Source organism: Lacerta agilis, chromosome Z, assembly GCF_009819535.1.
Source record: "Lacerta agilis isolate rLacAgi1 chromosome Z, rLacAgi1.pri, whole genome shotgun sequence".
NCBI lineage: Eukaryota > Metazoa > Chordata > Lepidosauria > Squamata > Lacertidae > Lacerta > Lacerta agilis.
The window spans coordinates 4,879,286-4,893,071 of NC_046331.1; the positions used below are offsets into that span (position 1 = coordinate 4,879,286).

The 13,786-nt window shown below is 44.6% G+C and overlaps 1 protein-coding gene across 1 annotated transcript; it reads right to left on the minus strand.

The window, feature by feature from the left end:
* Positions 1 to 12,536: 12,536 nt before the first annotated feature.
* On the minus strand, positions 12,537 to 13,200 carry LOC117040431 (eukaryotic translation initiation factor 2 subunit 3-like). The gene is given in 3 exon segments (XM_033138210.1): positions 12,537 to 12,688; positions 12,691 to 13,017; positions 13,020 to 13,200. Coding segments are annotated over 3 exon segments (660 nt in total).
* Between the last annotated feature and the right edge of the window lie 586 nt (positions 13,201 to 13,786).

Here is a 13,786-nt window from a genome sequence, read left to right on the forward strand (position 1 = left end):
AATTACAAAAGACAATTACACAACCACACCATTACATACAAATACAATTACACAATCAAGTAAAAATAGAACTCAAAAAAGACAGAGAGAAAAAAAGAAAAAAGTTAAAATAAAATGACTTCCTGAAGTTCTTCTTTGTGTCTCCTACTAAAGTTCTTGTCTATGCTTTATTTAATAAATCAAGTTTATTACAAAATATATTTATATACTTATCCATCGTTATCCATAATTACCTTTCCCTGTATGTCAGTCATTCCAAGCAGATCACCAGTTTTGTTTCTACTCCTTCTTTCTTCAAATATTCCTCCACATATTTCCATTCTCCTATAATTTTTTGTTTCGAAATATTTCTAATTGCTGCTGTCATTTTTGCCGAGTTCATGAACTCTACTAATTTTAGGTGCCACTCCTGTATCGTTGGAACCTCTTCCCCTTTCCAATATTGGGCTAATAACATTCTAGCAGCTGCACATGAATATAGGAAAACATTTCTTCTATCTTCTTGTATTTCCTCCTGTACCAAACTCAATAACATTGTCTCTGGTGTTTTTTTAAAGGTGATTTTTAACATCCTTTTCATTTTTTCATATACCATATTCCAATACTTTATCATTTTGACACAGGTCCACCAACAGTGAAAGTAATTACCAACTTTCTCCTGGCACTTCCAACACTTATCTGACTTAAATTAATATATTTAATTTATATATTTTGGCCAATTTTTCAGGTGTTAAGTGTCATCTATATACTAATTTTAGCATGTTTTCCCTTATTCGCGTGCAAGCCGTAAATTTCATACTAATATTCCATAAATTATCCCACTGAGATCGGTAAATTGTTCTACCTATATCTTGGGCCCACTTAATCATTACGCTTTTTACCTCTTCTTCCTTTAATTCATATTCCAACAGATATACTGTGGGGTACAAATGAATTATTATTATTATTATTATTATTATTATTGAATGCTAAACCCAAAGCATCAAATTTACGTTCCAAACCATTGTGGGGGATGAGAGAGAGAAAGAAAAAAATGATGGTCATAGAAACAGAATAAATTGTTTTATACTGAGTTAGATCTTTGGCCCAAGTATCTCAATATTTTCTGCTCTGACTGGTAGTGACTCTCCTGGGTTCAGGCAGGGGCTTTTCCTGGTGTTACATGGAGTCATGAGGGATTGAGCGCAGAACCTTCTGCATGTTGGTACAGATGTTCTACCACCAGTGGCGAACCTATATTTTTCAGGCCCTGAAGCTTGAACCGTTGGGGGGGGGGGGCCCTTCGCAACCAGCAACAAGGTATGGGTAACCACTGTTATTTTCTTCATTGGGGTTGTTCCACGACAGATCTCCACATTAAATAATAATAATAATAATAATAATAATAATAATAATAATAATAATAATAATAATAAACAACTACATCTCAGATTTTGATTACAATTGCTGTACTGGATTAACTCACACATCTAAGTCACTGTTGTGAATAAAAAAATCCTATGCCATATAGTTTTTGAGTTATCGGAGCAGGGATGAAAATTAGGGAAATGTTATACACATGCATGACTAAAGTCACTTCTGGGGCCTCTCTGGGATTAGGGGCCCTGAATCTTAAACTTCATTAGTTTCATAGTAAATCTGCCCCTGTCTTCCACTGAGCTTATTACAAGCTGGAGCCATTTGTACTTCAAACAAGGTAGTTAAGACCTTCAGTGATATCACTGAGGAAAATACACCACACAGCCCTATGAATGAATTAATGGATTATGGTCTAAACTTACATAGAGAGGAACCTAGAAATGCAAGAAAAAAGAATGTAAAAATGTCAGATGTTTAATCACAGGAGTCTGTTTCGTGAGGATCTGATTTACAGGGTGGGAGCAAAAGATAAAAAGGTACACATCCAGAGAGACGAGATAACACCAAACACAAATCAATTGACTAAAGATAACAAGGTTGAATCACCAGACATCAGCAAGGGAATAGTTAACACGTCCCAACTTCAGGTTGCTGTTACATCTGCATAGCACCACTCAGGGGAGCTAACTTGCCCCCCACCCCCCCCCACCCACATTGACGGGGCAAGGTCATGTGAAATGTCACATGACACGTCATGTGATGTCGCCATGCCGGGGCAGGATGGATGCGTGGAGGGCAATCTCCACACTTGCTTGTCCAAGCCCCTGCCTTGCTCCTGGGCTGCCGGCTGTGGCTGGGACAAGTGACGTAAAGATCACCTGCCGCTGCCCGGCTCTTGGGTGGAGGCTAGGATGAGCGCGGGTGATCTTTGTTTCACTCATCCCAGCCCTCATCCGGCTCCTGGACTCCCTGGTGGAGGCTGGGGCTGGGGTGCGTGGAGGGCACCTGGCAGTGGGAGGGTGGGGTGGCAGCCCCTAAATATTGGGGGGGCACTGCCCCTGTCCAAAAATATTTGGGGAGGTGAAGTCCCCTCCGTCCCTTATACCCGTGCCGGGGTTCGGTGCTGGAGCTCCCCGTGCGTGAGTTTAAGCTACCCACGCACGAGGTACCAGTTGCGGGGAAAAGCGGCCAGCGTTCCGCGTGCTTATGAGCACAGGCGCCGGCCAAGTCTCACAATCTGAAGGTAGCTGAGTAAGACGGAAAATGACTCCGAAGGTGCGTGAGTGAATGAATGCCTCAAAACTAAATGAATGCCTCGAAAACTAATGAATGCCTCGAAAACTAATGGATGCCTTGAATCGGAACTGCATTTAATAATAAAGGAAACCAAACCAAGGATGTTATATTGAAATTAAAAATTCTTAAAACCTTTACTCTTTTCCCCAAAGGACGACAGACACCGAATCTATCTTTAGTGGCTTTGGCCAAACCCGCGTAGGCTCGTTTTCTCGCCCTAAGCTAAGTTTCCCTAAGCTCTCAGTCCCTGCGCGCCCAATCTTCCGCGATACTAAACTAAATAAAACTAGACCGATAAATCTTCCGCAAATCTAGCCCTAGGCTAAACCTAAAAGCCTAACTAAAATCTCACCGAAATATCTTCCGCGAACTAAACCTAACTAAAAGAAAAACCCATCCAGCCCATCCAGCCCGCTCCCAAAAACCCTTAAACTAAAACTTGACCTCAACTGAACGAACTAAGGAAAAACGTGCCTAAGCGGGGAGCCTCAGCCTTTTATTTAGGAACAGGCATGACATCACAACAAATAATTCAACCAATAAAACCTCTGTTGCTGCCCTCCAAAAGGGCGGGAAGCAGGATAAACGTTCATTGATAACTTTGAAACATTACCGGAACTACAAGTTAAAGGCAGATTAATCCTAATGGCAAAATGACTCTTCATTCTTACTTTCACTTTCACTTTTAAGTGTAAGGATACGAAAAGTAGTTCTCAATAATCATTAAAATAAACAAATAACCGCGGATCTTTAACGGATCCACGAAGTGTATTCCGACATACCCGTCGCCGTTGGCACCACTTATGATAAATAAACATATGGTTTAGCCACTTTACTAATCTCAGTCCAGTGGTCAAATTATGGGAGAATAAGGCACTCCTTTGATTTGCTGTTAACCCCTTAGTTACTGCTTTATAAGACTACAATGAACATGATTTGATTCCTACCTCTAATTCAAGTGTCCCCTGTCCCCCCCCCTTACGATTGCTTGGTTCTCTCCACTATCTCTCTCTGTAGCTAAGTGCTTGACTGGGGCAATGTCTTGCGCTTGCCTAGCCCTGATCTGAAACCACACACAGAGTTCTTAGAGGATGAAGCAGACAACACACAGGTCAAAGACCTGAGGAGCAAAAATGTTCCCTGGAAACAGTACTGAGGGCCCTCTGTGGGTAGATCTGCTGAAGAACCCTTGTGGCTGTAAGAAGTAGTTTCCTTTAAAGCATTATCTGACCACTGGTGGACCAGAGACCAAAGGTCTATTTAGTTCAGCATTCTGTTTCCCACAGTGGCCAGGCACATGCCACGGGTTTAATAGCCATGGACCTTTTCCTCCATTAATTTGCTGAATACCCTACTAAAGACATCTAGTTGGTGGCCATCTCCACAGTGGTAGCAATCTCATAGTTTAACTATGAGCTGGATGAACAAGTCCTTTTTCTTGCATGTTCTCTCCCATCATTCAGCTTCTATGAACGATCCTGAGTTCTAGGTCACATCTGCATCATTCATTTAAAGCACTATGATACTACTTTAACACTCATGGCTTCCTCCAAAGAATCATAAAAGCTGTAGTTTGTAAAACAACCACCATTTAGTCCAGCTGCAACTTTACCAGTGTGAGAGTCAGTGTGGTGTAGTGGTTAAGAGTGGTAGACTCATTATCTGGTGAACCGGGTTCGCGTCTCCGCTCCTCCACTGTTTGCAGCTGCTGGGTGACCTTGGGCTAGTCACACTTCTCTGAAGTCTCTCAGCCCCACTCACCTCACAGAGTGTTTGTTGTGGGGGGGGGAGGGAAAGGAGAATGTTAGCCGCTTTGAGACTCCTTCGGGTAGTGAAAAGCGGGATATCAAATCCAAACTACTACTCCTCCTCCTCTTCTTCTTCTTCTTCTTCTTCTTCTTCTTCTTCTTCTTCTTCTTCTTCTTCTCCTCCTTTTTCTTCTTCTTCTTACCTAATGCCAGGGGTAGGGCAGATGGGCTTTCCCCCAAAAGGCCTTGTAGGTCAAATTGGGAGGCCCAGGGGGGCTAGAAGTTGCCCTCCACTAAATTAGCCTCCATTTGGACTAGACATTTAAGACAGTATCAGTATCATGACTTTAAACAAAGTTCCCTGGGGGAAAGCACTGGATGTTAAAACGCTATGTGATTTGTAGCTCTGTGAGAGGAATAGGGTCTCAGAAAGCCCCAGAAATCTGTGGGAACCATGACTCTTAAAGTGGTATAGTAGAGTTCAATGCATAAGATGCGAGTGTGGCCCTAGTGTTATAACAGAGGGAGAAAAACTTCACTTTCTCCACAAAATGCACCCCATGCATAAGTTTATAAAACTCTACCATATCCCCTTTTCTAAATTAAGAATCCACAAACATTTCAATGCTTCCTTATAGGGTGTTCCTGCAGGCTGCTGATCATCCTGGCTGCCATTTCATAATTTTCTTTTCTCTTGCCTTGTTGAATCTACAGAATAAATGTGTTGTTTATGAAAAGGACAGAAGATGCTTCATGAAAGATTTATCTGCTGTAGGAACTGCCAAGAGCATAATTATTGTCTGGGCACTGAAACTATTTGACATTCTCCAAACAAACAAACAAACAAATTCTCCAATGGTTCCTGCAAGAAGAATTAATACATGAATGGGGAAAGTGATTAGGAGAATATATAGATGAAGAGATACGTGAGGAGGAAAGAACATGACTCAGCTGTTCCTCATTTGAAATGGATGCACGGCTTGCATAACTTTTTTGTTGGACTAAAAGTGTGTTTCTTTTTGTAAGGAGAAAAAGAAAGTCATGGCATGGTTTGCTGAGGTAGGGAAAGTATATCTTTTATATATGAAGACCCTCTGCCAGTCAGAGTAAACCCAGAGGTCATCAGCATAGTTCCTCAGGATATTGTTGAAGTATAGCTACCATGGAGTCTCCTTCTTTGGAAGTCTTTAAGCGGAGGCTTGACAGCCATCTGTCAGGAATGCTTTGATGGTGTTTCCTGCTTGGCAGGGGGTTGGACTGGATGGCCCTTGTGGTCTCTTCCAACTCTATGATTCTATGATCAGCCCAAGCCAGCAATCCCAATGGTAGCAACATCTGAAAGGGACCATATTGGCTTCCTCTGTAGTGGGCAATATTGGGCTAAATGGACCAATGGTCTGACTGACAGGGAAGATCAATGCACAACGATAGAGCACATGATTTGCAAGCAGAATGTCTCATGTTAAATCCTCAGCCTCTCTGGTTAATAAGGAATATCAAAGTGAAGGGTGGGAAAAGATTTCTGCTAAAGAATTTGAGGAACTGCAACTAATCAGAGCAAACAGTGCTGGGTGGGCTAGCTAGCTAGACCAGTCATCTGACTTTGCATATGTCATAATCAGGTTGTGTTGCATGCCCCTTATAGTATTTGCTATCTAGGGGGAAAGTATATCCAAGGAGCACGAGGCAACAGTAACTCAACTAGATTCCAGGTTTTGGTGCCAGAGCTCAAGATTAAATGTTGAAATGCAGAAAAACATTATGAAAAGAGCTACAAACTATATCAATAAAGATTAAGAAAGCAAATTCTATAACGGAATGCCTAAAGTACTAGAATTCCTTAGCTTGTGTTAAAAAAAATGGTTACCTGTTTTCAGGTACCCTTCTTAAAATCAGAACTTTAAGCTCTATTTATTTTGTATTTTTTGAATTCTGCTATCTTCCATAGATACAGGATGACACCGACCCAAACCCTTCTTACCCTCACAGCAGCCCTGTGAGAGGTAAGTTAGGTTGTGGTAATAATGCAGTACTTTTTACTGCAGCCCTACACAAAATCCTCACATGCTATATTGTCAGCAATCTATGAAATAGAGAAGAGTGAATAGCTGGAACTGTCCATTGAACAGGTGTGGTGACGTAACACAGCAAGTGTAGCCAAACTTTTTGTGCGCTAGATGGTGGTGGACTACAGCTCCCATAATCCTTGGTGGCTGGGGCATATGGGATCTGAAGTCCAACCATATCTGGATTACAGTATGTTGGCCACACCTACAATAAGGTCAGGGTTGAATCATGCAGCTACCCTACCTGTGAAGGACAGGATGCAGAACCCAACCAGTTGTCAGGGCTCAAGAGAAAGACAGGAGTGATAATCTAGAAGGCAGGGCTGAGGGGAAAGCCAGATATCAAAACCAGAGAGCAAGTCAGGACTAAAAAGAAAAACTAGCCTGCCACTCAACCATCCCAAATTGAGCAGGATATCCTGGAATTACAGAAGCCATTACAGCTTCTGATTAGATGCCAGAACGTCCCGTTTTTTGGTCCGGCTGGTGCAAGTCTTGTGCCACAGTGCAGGATCAAAGCACGCTCATTTTTTGTTCTCAACTCTGTCGTGAATCAGCTGGCTTGTGCCAGAGCGGTGGACCAAAAATTGAGCATCCTGATTTTGATCAGTGGGGTGTTGGAAGGCATGAACTAGGAGTTAGGAAGCCAACCAGGTATCAGGACCGAAGAGAAAGCCAGGCCAAAAAGCCAGCCAGGAGACAGGGCTCAGTCGAGACCAAAGATGCATGAATAAGCCATAGCTCTGAAATTCCTTGTTGTTCAAGCAAGGCTCAACTGGAACAGGAAGTCCTTTTATGTTCATTCCTGCTCAGAAGAATCAATGGTCAGACTAAACTCAGTCCAGTGCCTGAGAAGCTGCCACCTGCAGTTCAGTGACTCACCACATGGGGCAGCCACATACTGTTAAAGCAATACCTAAGAGTTGTATTAGTTTCATAAAATTTATACACTACTTGAATGTAAAAAAAAAAAAGCAAAATGGTTTACAAAATATCAAACATTAAAATGAAATAAAAGATCATAAAGGTAAAGGGACCCCTGACCATTAGGTCCAGTCGTGTCCGACTCTGGGGTTGCAGCGCTCATCTCGCGTTACTGGCCGAGGGAGCCGGCGTACTTACAGCTTCCAGGTCATGTGGCCAGCATGACAAAGCCGCTTCTGGTGAACCAGAGCAGCACATAGAAACGCCATTTACCTTCCTGCTGGAGCGGTACCTATTTATCTACTTGCACTTTGATGTGCTTTCGAACTGCTAGGTTGGCAGGAGTTGGGACCGAGCAACGGGAGCTCACCCCATCGCGGGGATTCAAACCGCCGACCTTCTGATCAGCAAGCCCTAGGCTCTGTGGTTTAACCCACAGCGCCACCTGTGTCATAGCCATATTTAAAAACATACAAAAGTAAAAATACTGAAACAAATTTAAGTTACCAGTTTTAAGATTGTTATTTAGCCGCTAATCGGGTTCTCACTTGTGAGAGCACGCGTTGCGGTGGGGTGGGGGCCAGAAAGACACCTCCCTGGTAGCTGGGCGGGCTGGCAAGCTGGCCACAGCTCCTATAGGTCCCTGCGAGTTGCTAAGCAGAACTCAATGTATCAATGTTGTGGTGGACAGCCCAGCGTCCTTTATATTGCCCTGCATGCAGGGAGATCCTCCTCTTGGCTGTGTGCTTCGGATCACCCACCCTCCCTCCCTTTATTTAGGCCTCTGCATTTGACCTTGCAACTGCCTGTCATGGGGTCATCTGCTTTTGGGGCAGGGGCCCAGTAGGAATTTTGTCCATTTGGCTGATTGGCTGTTGCCATTTGGTTTTTGCCTACTGCAGTAGCAACTATTCACAACTTGTAAGGTTGGCGGTTAGGCATTGGTTATTGTGTTGGTTACTGGAAGGGTGGGGTGGGCCCCCCCTTCCAGAATGATGATGGTGCAGGGAATTCCGTTAAAGGAATCCAGGGGCTCGATATGGTTTTGTCCGAAGCCCCAGTAGGGGGACCATTATCATCATCATCATCATAATTATTATTATTATTGATAAGAGCCTCAGTTTCCTATGTTCAAATTCACTGTGTGTGTGTGTGTGTGTGTGTGTATGAATATATATATAGCCAGAGGGCCATATTATGTTCTCCATCTAGACAAGCAGGAGGCATTATTAGAGCTCAATGACACATTCCAGTCAGGCAAAAACACACACAGGAGGTGCAAAGCAGAGACAGTGGAAGTGTGGCCTGGGGAGAGTTATGAGGGCCAGATAGGGAGTACCCAGTCCTGAGGCTCGCACTCCTGTTCTATTTCCTACCCAACACCAGTTCCAAGGTCACGTGACCTCCCTGCCATTTTGTCTCTCTACCTCAACCGCTTTACTGCCATAGCATATGATTAACTGGAATATAAGCTTTATTCCTGGAATGAAAAACTGATAGACCCACAAAGCTTCCCCCCTCCCATTCTTCCACTGGTTCTCCTCTTAATTTACTTGGTTTATACCAACTGATGACAGAAGCCCATTGTTTTGCTGAAACATTAACTTCACAAAGTCATTCCGCTCCCATCTGTGGTACTAAAATTAATGATTCCCTCTGCAACATCTGTTTAATTAACTATCGGTACCATAGAAGAGGCTTCCAAATACCCCCGTGACTAAATCAGGCTCAAATTAGGGAAATACGATGTTAAATTGTATCAGAGAGAAGCAGAGATTATCCTTTTGAGCACTGACATTCATTAGCTACCAGCCACCCCATGTATCTTCATAATGAAAAAGTGTCATCCGCTCCTCACCGTAAAGTTTTCATTTAAGGGCTGCTGGTCCTTTCATCGCAGTGATTGGAAAGGGGGGGGTGGGATGGGGAGGGCAGGGGGGGTGCAGAGTGGAGATCCGGCCGTGGTCAACATTCCATCATCTTTGGTGATGGATCAGTTGCCGGGAGAATGATACAGGTAGAGCGTTGTGCCGGATAAGCACGCCCTGCACTGTTGTCTCGGATTTAGGAACCTGGCACCTGCTCCCAACGGTCATCATACCCCCATCAAGACAAATAAATGTGTTGCCAGCACCGCCCACCTTGAAGAACATCTCGTTGAGATGAAAGCCTTGGATAGATGTTGGGGGGGCAGGTTTGCAGTGGACAGTGCTTGGGAGAAGTAGTCGGGGGGCTAGGCGAGAGCTCTCCAAAGCTCTCAAGGGTAAAATATAAGAGTCCATTATGGCCTTAGCTACTAAAACAGCCCTGGTGTCTGACTTTGCCCAGGCAAAACACAAATCAAAGAGGCTGATTCCACACATTTTCCACTTTGGGGGTCTTTTTATTTTATTTTTGTAGCCATGGCAACAAATGCAGTGGGAAATTGCAAGTTTCAAGGCGCACTAAATCAGCAAGCATCTTATAGCTTTAGGGAGATGATGAAAATGAGGGAGCTAAAGGAACCAATAGAGAAAGAGGGCGGCAGAGCCGTGCACAGGCAGACGTGTGCAAATAGAAAACCAGTTGCATGTCGAGGCTACCGGCCCAGCTCCCCACCCCAGTAACTCAGACGTCACACAGTAATTTTTGTTTAAGGTTTTTGGCATAATTTTGGCCACAACTTTATTTAAATACAGCCAATGTGAGTGGTTGCTTAGGCATTGGTTCCGACTACTGTCCCCCCAGCCATGGGACAGCTGACATTCGCTTATGGGCGAAGTCAGAAAGGGTAAACACCTAAGGGAGAAAACGGAGCCGGGCCACGAACCCACGGTTCTCCCCCAAATGCTCCCAAGGACTCTGCATGGCCCAAGCCTCCCACCACTTGAGGTGAGGGTGGACAAAAGCAAGAAGAGCCCCTGGATTCTTTTAACAGAATACCCTTTTTGCAGGGGTAGGCCCAGCCAATCCATACCCCTGCCCAGCGCATTCAGGGGTAGGCCCAGCCTATCCATACCCCTGAAGCAGCATTACTAGGGGCAGGCCCAGCCTATCCTGACCCCTAGTGCAAGCAATTTTAACCAATGCCTAACCGCCAACCTTACAAGTTGTGACGATGGCAAAACCAGTGACAAAAGCCAATCAGCCACTTGGACAAATTCCTACCAGGCTCCTGCTCCAAAGCAGACAACCCCATGACAGGCATAGCAAGGTCAAGCAGCAGAACACCATTCCCTAAAGTTAGGGAGGGCGGGCGGGAGATCCGTTGCACGCAGCAAAAGTGAAACTAGTTTCACAAACACAGGTTTTATAGGCAGCACCTGTCAATCATCAAAGTGGCAACATACCCAACTCCCCAGCAACACGCCCCAACCAATCCCTAGCTGTGGCCAAACCAAAAACTGCCCAGTAACTGGGAGCTGCTCCTTTAACCCTTTTGCAACCCGTGCTCTCTTCTAAGGGAGAACCCGCTTACCAGTACCAGGAATCAGGAACTAGAGCTGCTTCCAAAATACTCCTCATAGGGAAGAGGGGATCAGTCTCTTTCCAGTCCAGATCACTTTCACATATGTTCACCCATGCCTGTTCCAACCCATTTCCACAGTAATCTGCCTTTTTAATTATTATTTTTTTTAAAAAAAAGTCAGCACAGAAAACTGCACTTAATTATGTATTTTCTCTCAAAACACCCAAATAGATTTTAACACATTTTTGAGCTGGGTTTTGGAATATTTGGAAAATAGCAAAGCCAGTGTATAGGTTAAGTTTTAGTCCAATGCATTCCTACAAGAAAGGTCACAGGGCACCTTGAATGGGCCAGGATTTCCCCTGGCATTCAAGTACTGTACTGTATATCCATATATCCATACAAGTGTAGTAGACATGGCTGGCCCTGCCCAAGAGGCAAGGTAAGACAACCTCCTTGGATGGTAGGATCCACAGGGGCAGCAGACCTTGATGTATATATTTATTCCCCACCTTGTTCCTGATGTAGATCTTTACTCACCCCTTCTTTCCTGGCAGGGAAGGAATGCACAATTTTGCGGTTTGCCTCAGGTGCCAAAAAGTCTTGGGGTGGCCCTGAGTGTAGAGCTCTTTCCATTTAGGGATAAATGAATCAGTCAGTGAGTTGTATCCTAGTCTACTATGACTGTGTCAAAGTTTATTCGATCTTCTTCATTTCATCCATAGGTCGGGGGGGTCCAGTCTTCCAGGCCTCTCTTTCTGGACCTCAGGACTTTTCCTAGATCACACCACTGTGTCCCCCATGATATTCTTGCAGAGAAGCTCCTGGCAGTGATCTTGAGTAAGGTGATCCCACTTGGTGCCTCCATAGAGGAACTGCGTGGCTGGTTCAGCCCTACAACTGAGATCACCTGGAAGGCCCCAGCCAACACATCCCATGCCATCATCCACCTCCAGGCATGCTTCAGGTGGCCGTGGAATCGACCCCACACAACTGCTGCCTGCTTCTGGCGGCTCCAGGTGGGGTCAATGCCTTCCCCTCCCTTCCATCACTTTGCAGTCAAGAAGTGTCAAAGACTGGGCAGAGGAGGAATGGTGGAGATGTCCCATGGGTATTCATGCCTGGTCAAGGGAGAGGATGTATCTGGACCATCGACCCTGCTTCACAACCTCCAGCATCTCCCTGAAGGTGCAGAAGAAGTCCATCATGTTTCTCCCTGGAATTTGTTTGTCTGACCCCAATGCAACACATCACTGACCTTGTTCATGCACTGCAGAAACAAATGAGCCTTCAGTTTTTGATGTCATAGAACAGAATCATAGAATGATAGAATTGCAGAGTTGAAAAGGTCCCCAAGGCTCACCCACCCAACCCCCCATGCAATGCAGGAATCTCAGCTAAAGCATCAGTGACAGGTGATCACCCAACCGCTGCTTAAAAACCACCAAGGAAGGAGAGTCCACAAATTCCCAAGGGACACCGTTCCACTGTTGAACAGCTCCTACTGTCAGAAAGTTCTTCCTGGTGTTTATTTGGAATCTCCTTTCTTGTAATGTGAAGCCACATTTGAGCCTTACCCTCCACAGCATGAGAAAACAAGCTTGTTCCCTCCTCCATGTGATAGCCCTTGATATATTTGAAGATGGCTATCATATCTCCTCTCAGTCTCCTCTTTCCCAGGCTAAACATACCCAGCTAGCAAACAACTTCAATGTTGTATTTCAGCTGTGCTGAGACTGGAATAATTGGAGCTCCTTCTGCACTGGTACCGTGTTCAAAAGCTAGAATTTGCTCATACTGCTCCTTGGCCTGGCTTTCTTTTACCAAATCAATCTTATTCTGTAGATTTCCATAGCAGCTAAGTGTTCTTGGTTCTGTGGCTGAGGACATGACTCATCGCCAGTTATTAACAGCAGAGCTGTGCCCATGACAGCTGCTCCGTTTAACATAGTAGCCATCAAGATATCATGGCCAGGATAATCCACGCAAGAGACATGCCTAACTAGTTTAAAATTCCCTTTGGTCCCAGAAATATCTGTTGGGAATTTGTCAGGTGTACTGCTCCCACAGGATTGGTAACACTCTGGTTGAGAACAACCTGGATCAAGTTTGTAAATCTTAGCTATGGGATAGCCCAGCTTGATAGTGATATTTCTCTCCAGTTCATTTTTGAATCAACTTCAGAAATAGATTTTACTATTGTGGACTTTCCATAAGCTACATGGTCAATTGTACCTATATTAATTGTAGTTTGCCTGCTGATGACTTCTGGTGACAAAGGTGTCAACTTATTTACATCTAAGGTACTCAGGGAGAGGTGTGGCTGCCCCAGAGTTGCTCCTCCCTCATCTCCTGCCATCTTGAGGGAGTTGTCTTTGTCCTCAAGTCACTGTAGAAGAAAGGTGTGCAAATGAGTCTCTTTGGAAGAAAACAACCTCAGGCTGGAATGCAGGCTAATTGAGTCTGTATGAGGAGAGAAAGACCTTTGATTTCAGGTCTGTTTGGTGTAATTTTATATTACTAAGAAGCTGAACCTTTGCTTGGACAAGCACATAATTTAATGCTACTATAGTAATCTATGCTACTACTGGTTCATCTAACCACAATGGACCCAGTTCATTCCTTTGTTGTATGAACCACAGCTAAAGATAGTAGCCAAGACTCCACCTCATAACTGCAAGACACCTCGTGCCTTTGTCCACCTCTTCTGCCACCATGGACTCTGCCGAAGCCACAACCCCTGGCACAATCTCCCCCTCTGTGGCCTCCACCACCACCACCGGTGCAGCCTTTGCCAAAGCCACCACTGCAGGAACAATTTCTGCTGAAGCTGCCAGCATGGCATCTGTTGAAGCTGCTGCTGTTGGCACGTACCTCTGGGAGCTAGCTTCCAGAAGCTCCACAATGGAAGGAAAAAAGTGGTGACACACAGGGGCAAATGTAGG